The sequence below is a fragment of the Rosa rugosa genome, chromosome 6, assembly GCF_958449725.1.
Source record: "Rosa rugosa chromosome 6, drRosRugo1.1, whole genome shotgun sequence".
Lineage (NCBI taxonomy): Eukaryota > Viridiplantae > Streptophyta > Magnoliopsida > Rosales > Rosaceae > Rosa > Rosa rugosa.
The window spans coordinates 39,782,414-39,805,543 of NC_084825.1; the positions used below are offsets into that span (position 1 = coordinate 39,782,414).

Genomic DNA, 23,130 nt, shown 5'->3' on the forward strand with positions numbered 1-23,130 from the left:
ACAACTATTCATCGACAATCATACATGTGTGATAAATTTGAAGATATCTCTATAATTCTATAAGTAATAATCACAGATGCATGATCATGCATATGTATATAATAACTTAACACTCTAATGTCTCATATATCTAAAATATGACGTTCTTATGTCTCGTTAATTAAAAGTTAAATAATTCATTTTTCATAAAACATATTTATTGAAATGTCTTAAAAAATATTTTGACAAATATAATTTATTGTTAAGAACTTCATTTCACAACAAGTCAATAACAAAGAAAGATTTATAGATCCGCCATCACATGCGTTTATGATCGATGATCATTGTATCCATGAACCTATTTGCCATGTACCACTAGCTAGTGAGGCATCAAAACCAACCCATTTTCAGAAGCAAAATTTTCCAACAGAGAACTCTTTCATCTTGGGTAGTGTCATTATCTTATAAAGAAGGTGGTGACAGCCCACGTTGCTGTGTCCTCCATTCCTTCATACTCATAGTTTTAAGTTTTTAACCTTTACGTTTGCTACGGGGTTAGTGTTCAAGACTTCAAACAACTTTAACTTTTACAGCTAGCTAAACAGACCCTACCACCACCACTAACCTAATTTGACAAATTTTCTCACTTTTTCGGGCCACAATATATAAGAGACAAAGCCAGACGTACGTACGTGATCGTATACTGGAAAGTTTGTCACTCATCACATCATTGAGAAAATGACACCATGTTTTGTCTCCCCAGTACATGATCCATGTGCCTCATTCAAAAATTCGTCTCCAAAGCTCAGACCTGACTGCGAGGTCGACATGATGTATAGTGGTGCTGTGGACCTGTGGTGCCCTTTTTTTTTTGTTATTCTCGAAATAAAAATCCTCTCACTAGTGCCCCTTACTGTTTGTATATGCCCGTTTGGCAATTTGGGTCCTCTCCGGTCTCCCGTAGCATTTTACATGATCGATAATTACGAGACTCGTTACGGTCTAAAATGTAAGTTACACAAGTAATAGAGTTGTCAATACCAGGGGCGTAGCCACTCACAGGGATACTTGGGCTATAGCCTAAGGGAGAATTTCGCTCAAAATGCGCCAAGTATAGGTATAGCCTAAATAAAAAAATAAAAAAAATACTAATGCTTCGAAGAGTTGTTGGGTTGTTGTTGTCGGTCAGTCGGTCCCAAGACCAGTCTGTCCCGACTCTCAAACACCAACCCCGTCTCCCCGTTCAGAACTTCAGATCGGTTCCGCCTTCCACTCTTCCAGAGTTCCAGCTTTCAGGCTCCAGCCACGGAGCCACCTCCAAGGCTCCAATCGCTGCGAGCCACAGAGCCACCTCCAATCCCTGCGAGCCACGGAGCCGGGAGCCACCTCCAATCTCAGAGTTTCAGTCCACCGAGCCACCTCCTACTCTCACTCTCCTCGTCTCCCCGTTCAGAACTTCAGATCAATTTTGATTCCACCTTCCAGAGTTCCAGGCTCCAGCCACCGAGCCACCCTCTCTTTTCAGAGTTTCAGTCCGCCTGAGATTCATTGATAATTGGGAATGGGTTGAATCGATTGATGAGATTCATTGATATTATGCAGGTCACACAAAAAAAAAAAAATTTGGGCTTTTGCCCAAAAAATTGCCACAATAAATTTAGCCCACCCCATTGTCGAATCCTAGCTACGCCCCTGGTCGATACAACATAATATTCTCCTATCAAACATGATACATATTGTTGATCGGTTATGTAACGGTTTAGAGCTTTTGAGATGAGTACGTTTTATCGAGTAACGTAACACTTGTGTATTTGTATATGCCCATTTCGGTAATGAAAAGCCTTTCATGAATGGAAAAGGAAAAGAAAAGGTTTACCAGACAGAGGATCCAACCCAACAATCCTCTCACACAACATTCTGGTGATTCTGTTATATATACCTTACGTGATCAATGATTACGAGACATGTAACATGTTATTAATTATGGTTTAACTCTCACCTAAATTGCAAGCCACAAGTAATTATATATAGTGTTGGTCGGTTATCTAAATCTTTTGAGATCAGCATGTTCTAATGAATGCACATTCGCATTTTAAGTACAAGATCTCATCTTACATATAAAAATCTAGTTACATTCGACAATCAATTAAACTCTTATTGAAACAACAACAATATATATATCTCAAGTTAATACAATACACTTTGAGATAACAACAAGTGAGCCTTGCAGGAGTTTAAATTACTAAAAACCTTTTAAACAAGACAACATCGCAATATTCCTAGACCTTAAATGCAAGAAAGATTTCTTGTATTCTCCTTTTTTTATCTTTTATCTAAAAAAAAAGAAAAAGAAATAGAAACAGAGACAAAAGAGGCTTTCCTCTTTCCCACTACACAGTACACAACTACCAAAAAACTTAAGCGCACCCACGTGGAGCGAACCCGACCCGCGAACCCGCCAAGTCATAAACCACCCGAAACCCTTGCTGCTGGATATTCCCAATTATGGACAACCCGCCCATCGTACCCGCAAAAGCAAAGCAGAAGGTGCCGCTACTATCCACCGGAATCAAGTAGTTCGTCGCCGGCAACGACACGTCGGCGCCTCGGAAATGCAGCACCACCGTCGGAACCTTCACCTCCGTCTTCCCGGAGAGATCAAAGCAAGTGTCGAAGAGAGAAAACTCGGGCGCCCGCTTCAGGGTCGTGGTTCCGGCCCGGAAAGCATTCCTTAGGGAGTTGTAAGCGGATCGGGTCAACCGGGTCACGGACGTGCCCGAGTCGATTATGACCCCGCCGTTTCCAGCCGGGTCGAGTTTGAACAACGAGGCCGAGATTCCCGGGACACGTGTCCCGCCGACGCTGATACCGATGAGTTCGACGTAGTAGAACGTGTCGAGCTTCGGGTTGGAGACGAGAGGAGTGAACCGGGCGGTTCGGGAAACGGCCGAGTCGCCGAAAACGACGGAGGAGGGTTTGGAGGAGGCGGCCCGGTCTACGAGGCAGTAGGAGAATTTGGACTTGAACCGGGGACCGGTCTGGGAGGGGAACGATAGCTTCCCGCGGCCGAGACCTAACAGACCGGCGGCGCCGACGAAGAGGCCTTCGTTGTCGTGGCCGCAGCCGACGGCGACGCGCGGGACTTTGGTGCGGCGGAAGGTCAGGGTTTCGGTGGAGAACTCGCCGACGGTGAAGGAGCCGTCGCCGTAGGAGACTTGGTAGAGGCAGGTCTTCTTGGAGTTGCAGCCGGGGGTGTCGAGCTTGCGGCAGAGGGGGGAGGAGCAGGGGATGGGGGAGGAGGTGGATGATTTTCTCGGGTCGAAAACCGGGTCGGTCTGGGCGTAGCAGCGTTTGCAGGGGGCGCACTGGAGCCAAACGACGTCGGAGCCGGTGTCGAGGACCATGTAGATGTATTTGGGGGGAGTGCCGACGCCGATGCGGGTGAAGTACTCGCCGCTGCCCTGGGAGAGGCCGGAGACGATGGAGGAGCTGAAGCCGGGGGAGGGGCGGGTGCGGGCGGCGGCGAGGGAGGTGAGGGAGGTGAAGCGGAGGGCGTCGCGGTGGAGGCGGAGGTGGAAGAGCTGGGAGGGGGTTTGGTTGGAGGAGAGGGCGTCGAGGTGGTGGAGCTGGAGGGAGAGGGAGTCCGGGTCGGGTTCGGAGGTTGCGGAGAAGGATTCGGGTTGGGAGAGAGTGGGGGCGGAGGGGAGGGGGGAGAGGAGGAGGGTCTGGTGGTCGAGGAGGGCGGCGGCGGAGAAGGAGAGGAGGAGAGTGAAGATGAGGGAAAAGAAGAGATGGGTTTTCTTCTTCTCCTCCATTTTTGTGAAGAGAGGGTTTGGGCCTTTTGGGGAAGAAGAAGTGGGAGAGAGAGAGGGTTTAAATAAATGGAGAAGTGAGGGAGTGACAGAGTGAGTGTGAAATCTGAAAAGGCGGTTCAGATAGAGAGAGAGAGAGTGAAGTGAGCAGTTTTTTGGTGGGGGGTGAGATGTCAGGTTTATTGTTTATCTAGGAGATATGGCAGAAAATAATAAATATTATTTTTTTAATAGAATTTTTTTTAAAAATATTTTAGTAAATTTAAAACTTTGTCGGATTTAAAATCTACATATAAAAATATCATTCTCGTAAATAAAATTCTATGGAGATACTGAAACTAAAAATTAGTAATGTGGATATAGGTTATGGTCCAATAACTCGTTATACATGTATCGTTGTGATATACGGCCGTTTGAGATTATCCGTTAAACTTCAATGTTGCAGTTTAGATATTTGATAGTTTTCTATCATGTTGAAACACATTAATGTTGAATGAGAATTTTAAACTCTTATATGATTTTTAACTAGTTTGATTATCGGTTCATCTTACGTGGAACGATTCACATTGAAGTTAAGCGAAAAACTGTAATTTATATGGAACCAGAATATTTCTATTTATTTGGGTTAACTTACATTAAAAAATTTGACAAAAAGAAAAGAGAAAGAGTGCATTGAAAAAGATAGAAATGCCCATGAGTTAGTTTTAAGTGGGAGTAGACAGTTATCCTAAAGTTAAATTGCTTGTGTTGGTGAAAGTTGGGTTTCTATTAATAACTTTGGAGGTTGAGGAGGCAAAAGAAAAGATCAGCATGAGGAATTGGTAGTGAATAATTATATCTATCATGTGAAGTGACCATTAGGACCACAGTTGCTAATCCTAGGAATATTTGTTCACAATCTTACTTTAAAACCCTATTGACAGATATAATGTATTGTGATCTTGTGCACAAAGTATACAAAAACATGCACTTGTACTCAAGTAATCTACTTTATTTAGTAAAATGTGTCTTGGTTTATAAGGTCAATTTGTTAACTAATAAGTGCAGCAATATATTGGAGGATCTGTATTTAAAATGAAAAGAATTGAGCTTTTTGAGTTTCTTGTCTTCTATGGGAAATAGGCAATTGACCATTCCCCATTGTAATCATCCCAGATCCAATAAATATCAACCTGAATAGTTGAACAAAGGGTAGAAGAACAATTGAAATTTGAAAGGGTTGAAATTTTGCATCATTGGAGAGGCTGCATCATTAACAGTACATTAAGTAGTCTCACCAAATCTGTTAGACTTGATGCTTCAAATCCTTCACCATGTATGGGAATAATACTATCACTAATTCATGAGGTGAAAACTAGGTTTATTTGATGAGTGTTCTAGAGAGACCAAATGAGAAGACTATATTGTTCGCTCATTTTCTAACAATTTAAGCTCTTAAAATCAATAATGGTGGTTTGTTGTTCACTAGGTTTATAATTTATTTGATATATGCGAAATTTCAAGACTTGAACAATGATAAACCAATTTCCTTACTCATTTATCATATTTTTGACAAAACCTATATTTAAAAGTCAAAACGAAGTTTACACTAACTAAACTCAATTTATTGTCGGAATTTATTTTCAGCTCCGGTAGTTAGAATTGGAGTGTTTTTGCTTACATTTAAAATTCCAAGTTCAGATCTCTCGAAAACAGAAAATCCAATTTAAGCACAAGCAAGCTCTTCTAGATTGCATGTGATGAACAAGATCATCAAGTGTGTACAGTAATAGAAGAAAAGAAAATGGATAAACAAAGTTGCATGCTGGAGTAGTCATTCATGACCAAACCCCAGCAATCTCGGCAAGATTGAATGTGGTTGGTCATGAGTCTCATGATGCATCATTCAATCATTGCTGTCCCATACTTCATTTATATTACTACTACTACATTCTATATACCTTGGTTTTTGACTTTAAGCAAAGCATGAAATTCCCATGTAGTCATTGTGATGGGTTACTTAAAATAAAGGCAAATAATTAGAGGTGAATCTAAGATATTTCATGTAGTCCATGCTTCTCGCAAGTTGTAACAATGGGTCAATGGTGCTGTTTCCCCGTGACTCTATGTCTCTGCAATTATTGTTTCTTCTAATTTTCATGTACATAGTACTATAGTAGATAGCCTTCTACCTATCGCCAAGGAACAACCAATCTGAATCGGAGTCATATTTCCAGTTAACATCAGGTTAGTGAAGAGACACCGATTCATTTATAATGAAAAAAACGACACACACTATTATTGGCTACAAGGAATATTAATAAATGATTGTGGCTTTGGGTACCATTAGCATGTGTTACCCTAGTACTATTTTCCTTTTCTTGATACAACATTGCCAAGAAAACACAATGAAAGAGATAGGTAACCACAAGTCGATTATAGCTACAAAGAGAAGCGAAAAGTGCTGCAATAATGCACAATGCACATGGATTACTTCCCTCGAGTAGAGAAATTTGACCACAAAGACTTGTATTCTAATGCTTATGGATCACCTCCATTAGTTCTACTTTAATGCTCACTCACCAACTTCTCTAAGCTCTAATCAAAATGTTCAAAAACCTTACTATCTACCCATACCAGGGAAATGCTTTCAATTCTAAGCCGATTGGTTAGATAAGGCAGATAGAGATGGTAAATGGGTGCACTCATGATACTCAAATGTTACCATCAATTCTCTATTTCCTCGTCTCATGCAAGGAGAAAAAATTAGAAGAAATGAGGAATTTGATAAGTTGTCAATACCCATGGAGTAGTCATTTACCGTCATGAAATTAGTGGATGAATTTTTCATTCAAGAAAATAATTTCCAAAACAAACAATGCAAAAGAAAAGTAAAGGAATAAAGGACAAACATGAAAACCCTAGACAAAGTCCAGTTAGGCTTAGAGTTGAGGACCATGGCATTTACCTTACTCCCTTATAATTGAAGCCTAGTTCGAAAACCGTGTGGGGCAAGCACAAAAGCAAAGAAGGAAAAGAAGAGCAGTAAAAAAGAGGAATCATCAACTGGAAAGAGCACTAAAGCGTAGCAAAGACTCGATAAAGCATTATAGACTTCAAAGTTAGGCAAAAAAGATAGATCTGCAAAACTCAATGAGATCAGCTTTGAGCTTTCTAATACCCAAGTTGACTCAAATATGCTACTAGTTTTAATCAGTTCACTCAATATTTGATAGGATGTTTATGAAGTAGGATATTGCGAGGAGGGTTTGGTTACTCACCACCCACAAAACAAATAAAGAAGAATAACAGAAGCCATTTAGGATCATATTAGTAGGTAACAACTTTTTGAAATGACATATCCGATCATCTTCCATTTCATCATTACAATGTGATTTGAAAATCGGCAGTTTGGCACTACAGCACTTAACCAGCAGACAATGAGAGAATCTTGCACTATATTGAACACCATTACTTACTCCTCCCTGGACCAGTCTCCACTCTTCCCACCAGCTTTACTCTCAAGTCTTATATCAGTGATATGTATAGACTTCGAAGCAGCTTTGCACATATCATAGACTGTTAGGCCAGCAACACTCACAGCAGTCATTGCTTCCATTTCGACCCCAGTTTTCCCGGTTGAACTTGCTTCTGCTTCGATGTCCACACTGAAATCCTTGGGATTTAGAGTCAGATCAACGCGGACATGGGTCAGTGGTATGTTGTGGCATAGCGGGATGAGACTGCTTGTGTGCTTTGCTCCATTTATTCCAGCAATCTTGGCCACACTAAGGACATCTCCCTTGGCCATCTGGTTGGCTAAGACCAAATCAAACACTTGCTTGCCAAGAAGTACCTTGCCACTAGAAACGGCAGTTCTCTTGGTACTTTGTTTGGGAGAAACATCCACCATTTGAGCCTCCCCTGTACTGCCAATGTGGGTTAGGCCATGCGTATCTTCCCGTTTTTCTCGAGATGCTAACTCAGGTTCTTGAGCTGTAACATCATTTCTTGCAGAACTGGCAAGCCCACTATCTGCTGGAGGTTCACCAAATACGGATTCCATTTCCTGAACCAGAAGTTTCATTAGTTTATCAAAGTAAGTTGCAACATTCCTCATTAAATTTTCTTCAAAACATCAGATACTGCATACTAAAGTACTAAACAACTTTGAAACATCTCAAGACAAACACTTTAGCTCACATTGAAGTCTTGATAACATAACACATAACTTCTAGCAGTGGAAATATATGTTCCGAAACACAGGAATTGATTAGTCAAGTCACATTTCTTCTCGTAATCTTATACCGTCAAGTCCTTTTCCAGCTTTCTTTTATGTGCGAATTCAAATAAGTCATTACTTCAAAAACACAGAGCATAAGAAGCACTGCATTCCTACGCATTGTTCGCTATAACAGATGCACTTACTCCAATCCAAAAACAAAGCAAACAAAAGACTAGTGCAACTCTTTCATAACCCAGTATTCCATTAGCATATCAAATCATCCATAAAAACCAACAATAACAATCAGTCAGCTCTTGAATGCAGCATATACAAGACAACAGTTTACCTTGTTCAGCTCATCAATCGCTTTCGCAATATCAATGCTGCTGTTACTGCTACTGCTACTAAGAAACCTTCTCGAGTGAGAAAACGAAACCGCCATTCGCCGAAGAAACATGACCACCAAAATCTAACCCAAATATGAACAAATGAGCGAGTCAGATGCATACATAACATAACCCAATTCTGAGTCGGGCATTTTAACGAACAGGTTCAGGTCATTGGCAAGAACCACAATGAAAAGCGTAAACTTGGCACAGGAAACATAATTTGAAGCTAACCTCATAAGCAGAAGCGAAAAAATATAATTTAGGCATGCAAGATTGGGTCTCATAAGCAGAAGCTGTGTAGTAAGCATGTACCTTAGTGAGTCAAAGCAGCGATTGGCGATGAACGTAGTTTTGGGGTTTTTCGTTTTTGTTTTGGTCTTATATAAGCTTTGCCAAGTGGATTCTATTACAAATGTCCCAATTTTCCAATGTGAAACAACACTTCATACAAGTAGTGTGGGAAATTTTCAAGTGATTAGTTAATCAATTGGGTGAAATTGGGTGAAGTGGAGTACTTGTGTGAGACATTTATAGGTGCATTAACCTGACTCTGATGCCATGATAACGTAATTTGAACACTAATATCACATAAGTTGATTACTTCCAAATAAGTGATTAGTTAATCAATCTCATCGAAGAACATTGTTATTTAAAAAATAATAATAATCTGTCCGAACGAAAGGACTTTTATATAGGATCCACTTATATGAGTGTGTTGCAAAATTAAATGATCTTTGGGAGAATGACATGTCTAACGCAAAGCAACGCTGTTCTCCTTGACACTTCACTTTGTTTCCACTAATTGACCTACTCATTAAGACATCGTTTATCTCAAATCCACCTTATTTGTTACTTCATCAGGTCAAAGATTGAGAACGAGAACCACATCAAGGAGAGAAAAAAAATTTGCTTTATCTTAATTTCTTTCTGTTTTTTTTTTTTTTGTCCGTGTCATTTATTTAATCTCTCTTACCATAATCCAGTCGACAAAGTAGATAAGCATAATCCAGCCTTAAGGGGCCTTCCATATTCCTTCGGAAGTGCGCAAATTCCGGATGCATAACTTATGTTATAAACTAATCTCCATGTAGGAAAATGGAACAATCTACATCCCAAAAGATTCAACCTTCAACATATGCAATTAGCCAATACCTCCAAAACTGTCACCCTATGCAAATACATAAACTTTTGTTACTGATAAAATAATAATGAGATAGAATGTAGATTTGCTGGCATTTACTCCTACTTGTCATCTTTCTCTGCATTTGACGTTCTACAAGAAAAAAATACCATTCGTTAGTCCAAGATGCAATATTAAATAAACTTTGAGATGTAAATCAGTTCATACCAAATTAAAATTTCCAATAAGTTGGTGGTAATGGAAAATTCCCACCCCACACTCATAGCATAGGGTGTTTCTCACGTTAACCATGTTGTTAAAGTCCAAGTCTCGTTATCCAAGCAACAAAAAAGTAACATTTTAACCCAAAGTAAGTGTTTTCAGGAGATTAGTTTTTGCAAACCACCAACTGCCCTCACCAAAATGCTACTCGGAGCAACTAGCCAGTTCAAAATGCACCTCCAAGTCCAACAGTACTCTCTGATTTAAAATGAAATCAAGCACATTTAAAAATTTTAAATTTGACAAAAACAGCAGAGAGCAATATAAATAGAGAATTTAGAGAAGCTGTTGGAATTGTTTTATTTTTAACATGCTCTCTAAAATAGCTAAAAGGTCAAAATAAAAAGCACGTAGACAAAATTCGACAAAAACAGTAGAGAGCAATATATATAGAGAATTTAGTGAAGCTGTTGGAATTGATTTTTTTAACATGTTCTCCAAAATAGCTAAAAAGTCAAGATAAAAAGCACGTAAACACACTCAAAGTGGTCTACTACTTTTATGTAGGAGGTTTACCACTGTAGAAAGTTGCTCTACTCACAACAGGCGTCATGGTTTAATGTAACCTGTTGTTAGTTTGAGAATGAATTTTCGACTTTAAAACATCAGGGTAGAAAGTGTAATTAGTTTTGAGATTATGAACATTAAAAAGAAGAATACTAAATTTTAAGCACTATCAAGTTGGAATTTTGCCACAATACCCAAAAGTGTATGGTAACAAGCTAGCATGAAACATTTCTAAGCATCAAGAAGGTTCTTAGAAAGTCAAAGCTCATAGGTTAGAATGTCACCTTGGAAGAAAGTAATACACTTGATCAACAACTCCACCTTCTCTTTGGTGTTGTTGTCAACAAATTGTTGCGGCTTCCTCCTTCACAAACAAGAACAATTACACAGCAGCTCCTTCATTGTCTATGAGGCCTGCACATAGCTCCAACTCCTCCAAGATTCAATTCAATAACGTGTGGCAATGACACAACACATTGAGCGTGATGGTTGTTGCCATAGCAGCTCGAACAGTTCGCGTTAAGTCTCTAACATAGTTGCAACTCCTCCAAGATGCACTTGAAAAGACACCAGGCACAACTCCACCTTGTCATTGGTGTATTTGTCAACGAATTGATGTGGCTTCCTCCTTCACAACCAAGGTTCTGAATTGATGTGGCTTCCTCCTTCACAACCAAGGTTCTTATACGGCAGCTCAAATCTTGTCTATGAGGCATGCACCATAGATGCAACTCCTCCAAGATGAATTACAGTTAACACGTCAAAAACACCAGACACGTGGCTTCCTTCAAGCCAAGGTTGTTTAATTGAAGCTCCATATGAGGATGAGATAGCTGCAACTCCTCCAAAATGCACGTGAATAGACACAAAGCGCAACCACTACACACCTGCAACTCTTCCATGGCACAACCAAAGTTTGGTTGCTACAAACCACCAAGTGCAAAAGCTTGAACTGTTAAGCAATAATCCAACAATGTATACTACGTCGACACACTTCCTTGTGTGCGGCTCACCCTACTCTTGAACTGACATAGAGAAACATATACCTCCATCATATCCATCATACCCCTTGAGGATTAGAGACTTCAACATGAACTGCTTGCAAACATTTCTTCAATTTCATATTCAACAACCACTATACTCCAAGAACTTCGAGTTGACAAGAATGTTTATAATGCCAACAATTTCTCCATGGTGTTCAAAGGCTATTATGAGACTAGGTCACAAGATTATGAACAAGAATTATTTCCTCCTCAACGGGTGTGGCTGAACAAGAAATGCAGCAACAAAGACATGATTGGTCCTTGAATAAAAGAAGAAACAGAACGGTGTGGCTTGAGCATACCGGTGCGGGATGAAATGACACGGGCCGATCCACACGTCATATGAATATGTATGTATGGATTCTTGTTTTTTGAGGCATAGACTAGAGGAATTCACTTCAGAAAACTTCCGGTGTAGAGATGTGGGTGTGGCTTGACGTGTGCCCTTACATAAAGAAGAAACAGCTATGTGTGCCTTGAGCATACAGGTGTGCAAGTAAATGACACAACCCGATCCACAAACCATAAGAATATATGTAGGGATTGTCTCTTGAGGCATCAAATAGAGAGTTCACTCCGAAAATTTCCGATGTAGAGATGTAGTTGAACAATCATGACCAGCCACTGGTGGTCTTTATTTTGATGGAGGTGTTATAGAAAGATTTAGAAACGGTGTCGAAGTCTAGTATAGAAAACTCTAGAACGCCCGGCAGGACGTGAAGAAATCCAAGCATCCAACTCAAAACCAATTGACAATGAGGGGAGATGCTCAAGATCTTGTACCATATAGGTCAAATGTGGGAATTCCATTCTCACCCCACTCGTGTTCACGCACATCCAGGTTCCCGCCCAAAACATAAATCTCAAATATCAGCATGTTTTAAACCCGCAAAGTGGTTGCAATGAATAGCCTACTCTAAAGCATGCAATCGGAGATGGGTGGAGAGGCCAAGAACTTATGCAAGGCCTGTATTGGCAGATTGGGTACTTCATTCTCCAACGTTCCCCATCTGATGTTTCATAGATTGCCCGGACATGACCCTGGAATCTCCAACTTCCTCATACTTACAGATGGGATAATACCACAGAATTGTTTTGCATTCCAACTTTTAATTATCACCAACAATAAACTACTAATATGGCACTTTGCAAGGAGCCTAGCAATGATGGAAAAATAGTACTAGCCGCCATCATTTAATTCAAACCTTAAAACAAACCTCAAAATAAACCACGACTATATATATGAATGCCTGTTCTGTTCTAAGAAGACTCCCTCAAATTTGATATTTAAGGAAACAGAACTGTTCATTCAATAATTTCTTACACACACATGAATAGTTCAAAAATAAAGCCAAATCGGAAACCATTTAGGCATTTGATTTGATTACAATTCGAATTTTATCCGACGGGCTGAATTTCTTTGCACATTTAGATGACCAAGTGATAATACTTGCATATCAACATAAAGAATAAACGACTCAGATTATTTGTTAAATTGCATAGTGTAGTGGTTGGAGATAGTTATTTGAGGAAGTTCTTTCTAGAACGGGGCTATTGTGTAACACTGTAACTAAGCCCAAGAGTCTAAGTTTGTTTGGTAGTAAAAGCCTGAAGGATGAGAAATGGGTAGGTGTTGACTCTAAACTTATCCTACCGAAAAGACATATATGGTTGAATTAACAGATGCTACCGTCACCACACAGATGACCACCGGTAAGTCATTTCATGAGATAAATTTATACTGCAATTAAGAATTATATTCTTTGGTTTTCTTTTGATTCCCAGAAATGCACCAACCCGCTTCTATAAACTGGGTGTCCTGCTGAGTTTTATTATTTTACTTTAGGGTTTAGGGTTATAATTAAAAGAAGATCTTAGCAACAAATATAAATCAAACAAAATGAATCTTACCCAAGCCCCAGCATCAAATTTTTGGCTTCTCGCAGTGCTGAACTTACAGCATAGAGTGTCATCTTCTTCACCTGTTAAAACAAGGAAATAAAGAACAATAAACCAATAGATCCAGCGAGGAATAAAATGAAGTCATGAACCAATAGTTTCCCTGGCCTATGTCACAGAAGTCCAGCAACCAAAAATCAAATTCGGAACTCTCCCTCCCATTGTGTAAGGTGCATTTTTGCAATCTATTGATGCCTAGCATTGTACTGCTATGAATTAGAGTCTACTGGAAAAATTGCACTGTCAACTAATTGGACTAAAACTCCAGTCAAATTCATACCAGAATCATGCTAACAGTTTGATTACATGATTAAAAAAAAATTAAAAAAATTCCACAAAATTTGGTTTCTGTCCTCAAATCTCAATCCTCATGAAATAGTAGTAAGAAGACAGGCAGTCGATTGCATTTGGCAGCCTCCTAAATTATTAGTATTCTAGAGTTCTATAAGCAAAATAGATTATCTGAGATGTAAAAACTAATGTGTTACGTACTGAAAGACATCAAAATAAATATATACCTCCAATTTATCTTCCTTGGCTCTGTGGGTTTTTGGGAGTAAACGGAACTCTTCAGTTAATCGCAGACATACTTCAAGATTCTCAGGAGATACAAAATCAAGTGCTACCTTTATACAAGACTGAAAGGAATGAAATAAAAATAAAATCAAAAGAGAACAACAAATAGAAATATCTTGAAATCTGAGACTAATAAAAAGGTTATCATAATGGCAGCAAACACATCCCAAACTAAACAAGTTTTTCTACATATCAAACATGAATTTAACCATAACCCTGGAGTCTAGAAGCAAAGCAACAAATAATAAATAACTTGATCAGCTATATTACTTGTCTATTTCGCACTTGATGAGGACATCCCGCTGGAATAAAAACTGCCTCACCAAGATGTTGCTCAAATGTCCAAGGCTCCACATCTGCACATAAAATTACACACTAACAATATTGCAGCAGAAAATTGCAACTCATCAAGATTAACAAGGTAAACAAGATAAGTCTCTTACCGAACTCCTCCTTTAGTTGTTTCTTATGTCTCTCATTCAAGTACAGAGTCTGATCATGAATAGGATGAACAACCTAAGACAACATGCATAATAGATGTCATGGAACTCATTTATACAGTGTGCATACAGTAAAGTTGACAAAATCATCATTGAACTTACAGAATCTACAGGATGATTATTAAGGTGGCGAAATTTTTTTTTGTGTTTCTCCAGGTACTCTATTAACTTGGGAGTGTCCTGGATACGAAAGATGTCCCAAACAGCACCACCACGGACAATGTCCAACTTGTCACTACCTTTGAAATCCTTTGTTGCATGCGTGTTTACACTTGCATCCCTTGAAGCATCTTTCCCTTCAAGCCTTCCACCGATCATGTCACTGGAACATTGAACACGCTCTTGCTCTTTTTCAACTCCATTTGCACGAGGCGAGGTGGATTTTAGCACATCATCCCTCTGATGATCAACACTCGCAACCTTTACTTCATTTAGTTCAGTAGTAGCAAGAGGTTCCGGAACATATTCTGTTTCATCAGATCTAAGGATGCCTGGATCGACAGAATCTGACAAAAGTGAAGTTCTACATGACTGTGCTCTGTCCAGTTTGTTTCCCTTCCCATCCTGCAGAGTTGACACTAGATGGTCATTCTCCACAACTTTACCACTTTTAGTATATTCAGAAGAATCAGCACCCTTAACCAGGACGTTGCGAGTTTTCTTCAACAATGTTCCTCTAACCCTGCCCTTCTTGTGATTTTTTTCATTGTAGAGTTCACAAAGGTCTTCAGCTTCATGTTTGCTCTTCAAATTCTTTATGGCATTGTGCTGCCACGGTTCAATCTTCACTGTTGCTGTGTGTGTCAGAACATTTACCTACTCTCAAATCAAAAGAGTGTTGGAAACCATTTGTAACCAACTATGCAAGTTTCCTAAGAATATACACGTACATTATTTGTAAGCAACCAAAGAGGTGTGCACTCCGGATAAACATGAGTTAGTTTACTTTAGAAGCCCAACAAATTAAAATGTCCAATCGTAGCTCAGATATCGAGAAAAGAAAAGAATGGTAGTAATATAATGGAAGACATTGTTGTGAGAAAATATTACCGCATCAGACATATCGCAGTGCAGCTTAGTCACTGAATCACCTCTACCAAGCTCTTCGGAGAATCCATAAGCAATGTATGTTTTTGGTCCCATATCAGGTTTCAGCGACCCTTCAGGAAGTCTTGTAGCAAGATTGAGAATACCAGCATTTGAATCTTTGGGATCAGTATAGTCACTGTAGGGGAGCGCTGCAATGAATTCCGCACAGTGTCTTGGCAAGCGTTCCTCAAACAAAGTTGATGATGGCCAATCCTTTAATTTTAACATCTCTGGCCACTTATCTTTATGCATGCGACCCGCTAAGTAGCCCGTGAAAAATTGGTGAATATTAATCTCAACCTACAAAACAGTGAGATGTCAAGCACAACAATAGCAGAAGCAGATTTTTTTTTTGTTTAAAGAAAAAAAGATCAGTTATATATACTTCATTAGCTAGTTTTATATAACTCACCTCATTCCAATCCAAGCAATCAATGGCTTTTACACTTTTAGTCTCCTCTTTGAACTTTACATTAGCACCCGTTTCTCTGAAAGCCCTCCACATAACCATAGGTTCCCAACTAAGACCAGATGTCTTGTCAAGAACATTTCTGACAATCACCGGTTCCCCTTTCATCCAGTGCCTCTGAAAATGCTCGATCTCATCGTCTGAAATGTCAATAGCATCTGGACAGTATAAGAAGTTATCATGACTGTTTTTCCTGAAAGCTGCTTGCCTCCTTTCAGGCTTCCTATCATTGGTTTCCTCGGAATCATTTGGCTGGCACCAGGAACATCCTTGAGAAATATCAACTTCTTGCCACTTGAAGTCAGTAGTAACATCTTCTGCATTTTTTAGCAGCTTCATTACCCAATTAGCTTTGAATTTACGCCTCAATTCCAGCTTCGCATTGCCACAACCTCCACGTTCTTTTGGAGGGCATGGAATACTGCCATCAGAATCAGCTCTCCAATTAGGAAAAGAAATGGATGGGTCCACTTTAGAATCATCAGAAGTAGAGGCAACTTTACTCTCCCAGCAATGTCCTTTCACTTCTTTATGAGCTCTTTCTAGAGCTTGCTGGTGAGATGTTTCTCCTTCATTACCTCCAGGTTGCCGACCGTCCCTTAGCTCTTTGCAACAAGTAAGACACAGGTCATAGGAACAATTGGGGTTTGGACAGCTTCTGTGGAAATCCACAATAGATGTAGAACAATTGTCACTGTCGTATAAGAAAATATCTGTGGTCATGATTACAGTAATGATGGTTCTATAGATAACAAATAGCAATGAATATATGCTCCTACAAAAATGAGCATGATATAAATGCTGCTGGATATAAACACAATATTAATCAAGAGAGGGGTATGAGTTTAGTGCGTACTAAATAGAACCCTAGTCATGATTCCACAATGGTCTAGAGAAAGAACATTGCCTATTATTTTCATTCTCTTTATAGACTGTAGGCAGTCATGTTGGAATAATTTACAATAACCATAAAAGTGGAAGCATTTTCACCTCCGTCTTTCAAACACTTTTAACTAGGATATGTAGATTCAATATACATTAGATAATTGATAACAGTTGCTTAAAAAGAGTCTATGTATTAGTTCAACTATGAAGAAGTCTTTACATACCAGTACATTCGCTCATTTTGGTGTACTTTAGTTCTCTTTATGTCCATTTCAGTTAAGTGTACACCTGCCAACAAAGAAAAAGCCAAAAATGAAATTCAAAAACAGTAGCCAGAAGAGAAAGTAAGATGTACATTTAGTAAAATATCGTAAAAAGGTAACCTCTGATTTTGGCTTCTATCTCCAGTTCAGAGCTCTGCTCACTATATATATGCCTCAGCACAGGCAAAGCCTTATATAACAGGTAAAGCAGTCGCTGTAACTTAACACTGGGCTCAACTTCTCGGCAAGGCTGCCAAATCAATAACATCATTAGACGATAGAAATTCATAGCTTTAGATAGACAATGCAGAGAAACAGAGGAAAAGAGAACCCACTTTAACCAAAAACTCGCGCAGGCACGCTTTGCAGTTGCAGTTGCCACGGCAAAATGGGCAAGCATCCAAAAATTCCTCTCTTGATTTCCCAGGGTACCTATCAATTGACGCCAATACATCAACAAACCACTACGGTTTCCAAATAATGCATAAAGCCTCTGATTTTAGAACAATAAACAAATGCAATATACACAACCAAATTGGCAACCATTGCTTGCTTACCATCTTTCAATGCACTCATAGCAAAACCGCTTTGATTTACACAGAGAGCAGTGTACAACACCACTCTTATCGTTCCGCTGACACTGGTGACACATCAAGCTCCCCTTGATTTTGTTAGACTCACCCTGCAAATGTAAAAAGCCTCATTATACAAACAAACGTTACCAACCATTTGAACACAAATCTTCAATCAATTTCTCACCTTTTCCATTGGCTTTGGCTTTTCCTCTTTTAGTTTACTCTTCTTCATAACACTACCGGAATCTGCAGATTTACCATTCACCTTCGCTTTCACAGTCCGATTCCTCGACCTGTGCTCCGACTCCGACTCAGACTCACTCGCGGTCCTCCTCCTCTTCTTCTTCTTCTTATTCTCCGATCCGCCGGCGTTGATTTTCCGGTCACGTCCGTCTTCTTCGCCGGAATCACTGTCTCCGCTTCCCTCTCTCTTTTTCTTCCTCTCCTGGTAACTCTTGCTCTGCGCCAAGTGATGTCGGCACATCGGCTTCCCAACCGCCGCCGCCTCGCCGCACCGCCACGCTCCGGCGCGGCGATTGCAGCGGCGATCCTCCTCCACCACTTCACTGTCTCTCTTGATCTTCTTATCCCCGTTGCTCTTGAGCTCGCCGGGCCGCGACTTCGTGCCGGCGACGCGCTTGCACCGGCGGTCGTGCGGCGGCGATGATTCCATGAGTGGGAGCAAAGGGTTGGAATTGCTAGAGAGCTTGGTTTAGATATTTTTACATGCGCTGTTTTCGTTTATATATGATTGCGTTGATGACGTTTCCTTGGTTTCGTGGTTGGTGACGTACATGTACAGGCGTGACTCGCCCATGGTTTAGTTTGATGTACACTCGCCCATTGTTTAATGGAATGGATTTACTAGAGTGACAATTGCTAAATTATTGGTTAATTGCTAGTCAATTCAGTTTATTATTTGCTAAAACAATATTAAGTCATTTACACTTTTTGAGAAGAAGGAATTGCATATTATTAAGTAATTTAGATAAGTACAACATGTATTAGTACATCGGATAGTCAGTGAGGTCTACCCATTACCCTATGTGGAAAAGCAGGAAACAAAAGCGCTACCTAACTAAAACATGCGCTGCCTGAATACAATTCCTAGGGTGTATGTACAAATAACTGTAAGAAAGAAGCGGAAAAAAATCTTCGCTTCTTCTATTACATCACTTGCTACCAAAACAACGTAATTGAGAAGATAGCAATGACAACATTATAGTAACGACAATAGAGTAGCAACAACACTAGGGGAAGACTTCTATGTACTCGCTCCAAAGGCTGGCTTCGTCGTAATTTGAGGAAGGTCCACAGTTAACAAACCCAAATACTAATATCTTCCAATTTGTTCTCGAGAGAGAGGGTCCTCCTTCTCTCTAGAAATTTTCTCAAATCAACCATCATTTTGAGAGTCTCACCATCACCTCTGTTTCCACCACCACCACCACCACCACTACTTTTATCTCCATCTCCACTCCATCCACCCAGCCTTTTTCTTGACCAGATCTGCCCTTTTCCTTCAATTTCCTTCTCTTTCTCTTCCCTCTATTTCCTTCAAGTTCTCCATCTACCCATCACTTGTTGCTGCCATCATGAGCTTTGCCATGACTGGGCGAGCTCTCACTCTCACCAACCACATCACCTCTCCACCTCTTCACTCCATCACCACAATCCAAATCCTATCTCACATAAACTCATCAAATTTTTAGCACAGATCTTCCTCCTCCTTTGTTATTGTTTTTGTTTGACAGGTTGGACCAATTTAGTTTTCAGATCGGCTCCATGCTCCACCACCTCTAAACAAACTTTCATCCGTTACTCGGTAATCACTCCCTCGGTTATCTCAACAGAGGGTGCCCAGATTACCTCGGTAATCACTCCCTCTTCGGTTACTCGGTTTCTATTAGGCGTTCTTAAGCCCTGCGTGTGTCACAACCGGTGGAGAAGGCGGTACGATCTGATGCTGCGGCGATGAATTGACGTCAAGCAACAACTTGATTACTGCGGCAGGAAGACTATGCGGCTGATGAAGATGTGGTGGCTGTTAGAAAGTTTAGGGTTTCTTTCTTTTACCTTTGGGCTTCTGACTTGTAATTTGGCCACACCCATTATGGGTTGTATTTTGTTTATGCTGGGCCTAAGTGCCTCTATTGCTGGGCCTATATGCCTCTTGTTGCTGGGGCCTATGTGCCTCTTGATGCTGGGGTCTTTTGTACCTCTTGTATTTGGATGTACCAGTTGGACCATCTAATACATATTTTTCATTGACAAAAAAAAAAAAAAAAAAAATTTGCCATATAGACCACCACTCCCAAAACAGTAAGAAGAGAATGATGAAACAAAACACAAGTAGGTGATGCAATCTTGAATTGGCAGAAAAGGGATGGCCCATAGAATCAGTTCATCACCAGCTTTCACAAAAAAACAACAGCAACCCCCACTAACAAGAACACAACGAGCAAGATAAGTCCAACAAGCATAAGAAACATAACTTGTAATCTTTTTTAATATTGTTTCCAAAAAGGAAAGCAATATTGGATCAATGCATGAGCCCAGCAATTGTGAGAGCACAAATATTCGCTCCCTGGACGATCCAATCCTAGAGCAGTCCCGGACAATGCATTCATGTTTTGGAATGGGTCAACCGAGTTGAACCCAAAGGCGCCTTCCGTTTAGAAATAGCACGTGAATGGGGTTCCTGGAGGGAGCCAAATCTGAGGAATTGCAATCACCAACATCCTGGAGAAACCCCACCAAACTTTCAAGTGAAGAGGCACGCAAGATGTATTTGTCTTCAGAGAAGTCAGAAGATGGTCATCAGAAATAGTGGGATATTCTTTCGAGAATTTTGATTTCAAAGCCTTTGAGCGAGCAACTTTCTTTAAAGTAACACGACCAGAAGGAAAAGAAAGACTTTGAGAGACAATTGGTACTTCCACCAAGCCCGAATTGAGATGAAAATGATCCGAAATAGTGGGAACAATAACCGGCAAAGGATAAGAAGAAGACTCCTCAACTGACTTGGGGAGAAGAGCATCTATAGAATGCAACTGATGCAATGGCAAAGTGCCAACCGTTTGTGTAGGTGGTGTAGAAAAACCACGTGACTGTTCATAAGGGCCTAAAATGGAGTGGGCCTGAGTGGCTAAATTGGAACCCAAAGCAGAAATACAAGGGGACTGAATAGAGGAAGCCCAAGAAAAATGATCATCACCAAGACCACTGTGTAAACTATGATTGTAACCGCCATCAACTCTTGGTAACCGCTCGCTGTGAACCACCACTGCCTCTGTTCCAGTGACCACAAGGCCATCGCCGACAACACCTCCACCATGATTAGCCACCAAACCAACAGAAGGCGATGGAGAATGGACAGAGCGATACCCTGGAAGCATTCTTGAAGTATTACGCAGCGAAGAACTATATGGAAATTCCAGCGGATTATTTGGATGTTCTTTACTCTTTGGACAACCACCAGTTGTATGAAAGAGGACACCACAGAAATAGCAGAATTCGGGTAAAAGTTTATATGAAAACTCCACCTCTAAATCTTTAATGTCTTCTTGAGGCACAGTAATCCTTTGGAATAGAGCCTGATTAACATCCAGACGAACTTGGATACGAAGAGTGCTCCCAATACAGTCAAAATCATTATCACGATCAACATCAATAAACTGACCGAGAGTGTCCCCAATACGTTTCGCCATAGACTCAGTCATACTTAGCCAAGGAAGTTTATGAACATGAACCCAGAAATTAACCTGAGTCAAGTGAATTGCAGATGAGGATGCTGCCGTTACCGGTGCCATCAGTATTAAGATATTATTGTATGACCATGGTTCCCCATCAAGAACTCGTTGCATATCACTCATTAAGGTAAAGCGAAGAAGGAAGAGATTGTTGTCAACCGCCTTCACTACCAATCCTTTAGCAAACTTCCATAATCTGGTCATTTGGCGCATGAAATCATCCCGTCTAAAAACTTCATCAGTAAGAACCTTGGTCACCAGAAGAAACTTGCTCTCCTTCCGCAGGGTTGTGTTATCGACACGAATTCCGGCATCTTCCCGTAAGGTTAAGGGATGAGAGTTTGAAGAAGGTCCTACAGACATTTGTTAGGTACTTGGAAAGAACAAATTGTGAGAAAACAAGATTAAGAACCTGAACAAAATTAGAGAAAGAGAGAACCGTAGTAAGAAAGAGAAAACGTGATAACCGTCCATGATCTGGGAACCAACGTACCCACGTACTGTGGGGATATGAAACCACAATGATTACAACAACAATCTCATTGGAACCTCGTTCCAACAAACTGTCTTACAAAACAAGAGTAAGGGGAACGAGAGAGAAACATACTTTCAAACATGCTATCCTAAGTCATTTACACTTGTTCTAGAATTTCTAAATTTTAATATTTAGTCGAAAAAGATTATATTTTTTATTGGTATGAAAAGATTATGTTTTTCATTTCAATTTTTATCAGTACAGTAAATAAGTCGGGTTTGGAACTCATTTGCACTATTTATTTTTTATTTCTTTGTTTTTCCCCTAAATAAGAGGTTCTTTCCATTTCTATACTTTAATATATTTAAAACTTTGTTTATTTATCACTCACTCGAGATCCTAAAATAATGGAAACTGCAGTAAATGAGGTGGAGTTGTAGATTTCAACATTAATTACGAACATTTTTTGGGGTTTTATTTTGGGTCCTTGACCCAAAGCCCCAAAATGAGGGAAAATTATCCTACTTACCCCAGCAAGAGATTTTTGTTCCCACCTACACAAATTAACAGAAAATGACCATTTTGCCCTCAAACTAATTAAAGAATTACAATGACGTCATCAACATCAACCCCTCTCTCTCTTTCTCCTCCCGATCTGAAACTCTCTCTCTCTCTCCAGCAGGATGCCCACGACGCCGGCTTTCTCTCTCTCCCCGTCGCCACCTGGCTCTACACCAACAGCGGAAGCAGCTTCCGGTCAATGTCGCTCACCTCTATCCGACATCTCCTGGCCCTAGCTCCACCATGCCTTCGCCTCTCCAGTCAAAGCCGAATCCCATTCCCAAGAATTCGTATAGCCAAGCCGGCGATGAGGATTGGGGAAAGAGTGTAGAAGAGGAAGTAGTTGAGGAGGAGAAAGACGAGCAGGCCCTTGCCACCGAACTCCGGCGGTGTCGACATTGGCTGGAGGTAGGCGAGAGCGGCGTGCTTGACGAGCGTTTCTTATGAATTTCATGCCACTACTCTGCTTCTACAACAAATCCCGGATTCTCGGGTCTGCAACCGGCGAAGGGAGAAAGAGGGAGAAGATATGGGTGCCCATATCATTTTCTAGGTGCACAGATCTTTTTTTTTTTTTTTTTTTTTTCTAAGTAATGGGACAGAAGGGAAAAAAAAAAGTTTTGAATGTCTATTGGGGGGCAATAGACGTTTTAAAATTTATATAATCTCTTCGTTTTTTTCTTTAATCAA

At 40.3% G+C, this 23,130-nt stretch overlaps 3 protein-coding genes across 6 annotated transcripts; all 3 read right to left on the minus strand.

The window, feature by feature from the left end:
- Window positions 1-2,187: 2,187 nt before the first annotated feature.
- LOC133714103 (aspartyl protease family protein 2-like) lies at window positions 2,188-3,864 on the minus strand. Its single transcript, XM_062140181.1, has one exon. The coding sequence runs from the start codon at window positions 3,792-3,794 to the stop codon at window positions 2,397-2,399; it is 1,398 nt and encodes a 465-aa protein (XP_061996165.1). The 5' UTR covers window positions 3,795-3,864; the 3' UTR covers window positions 2,188-2,396.
- Window positions 3,865-6,920: 3,056 nt separating this feature from the next.
- On the minus strand, window positions 6,921-9,490 carry LOC133714105 (cyclic pyranopterin monophosphate synthase, mitochondrial). Of its 2 annotated transcripts, none has more exons than XM_062140182.1 (3): window positions 9,358-9,490; window positions 8,342-8,464; window positions 6,921-7,839 (listed from the first exon to the last, which is right to left on the minus strand). In XM_062140182.1, the coding sequence occupies exons 1-3, from the start codon at window positions 9,385-9,387 to the stop codon at window positions 7,246-7,248; spliced, it is 747 nt and encodes a 248-aa protein (XP_061996166.1). In that variant the 5' UTR covers window positions 9,388-9,490; the 3' UTR covers window positions 6,921-7,245. The 2 variants fall into 2 exon arrangements, with proteins under 2 accessions (XP_061996166.1, XP_061996167.1); XM_062140183.1 differs by lacking the exon at window positions 9,358-9,490 and adding an exon at window positions 8,697-9,295.
- LOC133714102 (lysine-specific demethylase JMJ27-like) lies at window positions 9,426-18,375 on the minus strand. 3 transcript variants are annotated; one of them, XR_009848447.1, is made up of 13 exons: window positions 17,837-18,375; window positions 17,635-17,759; window positions 17,413-17,509; window positions 17,198-17,327; window positions 17,039-17,102; window positions 15,873-16,623; window positions 15,422-15,760; window positions 14,474-15,187; window positions 14,315-14,387; window positions 14,142-14,227; window positions 13,814-13,933; window positions 10,578-13,318; window positions 9,426-9,657 (listed from the first exon to the last, which is right to left on the minus strand). XR_009848447.1 is itself a non-coding variant. In XM_062140180.1 (13 exons), the coding sequence occupies exons 1-13, from the start codon at window positions 18,323-18,325 to the stop codon at window positions 9,627-9,629; spliced, it is 3,090 nt and encodes a 1,029-aa protein (XP_061996164.1). In that variant the 5' UTR covers window positions 18,326-18,375; the 3' UTR covers window positions 9,426-9,626. The 3 variants fall into 3 exon arrangements, 2 of the variants coding, with proteins under 2 accessions (XP_061996164.1, XP_061996163.1); XM_062140180.1 differs by having other exon boundaries at window positions 13,248-13,318; XM_062140179.1 differs by lacking the exon at window positions 9,426-9,657 and adding an exon at window positions 9,674-9,984 and having other exon boundaries at window positions 13,248-13,318.
- Between the last annotated feature and the right edge of the window lie 4,755 nt (window positions 18,376-23,130).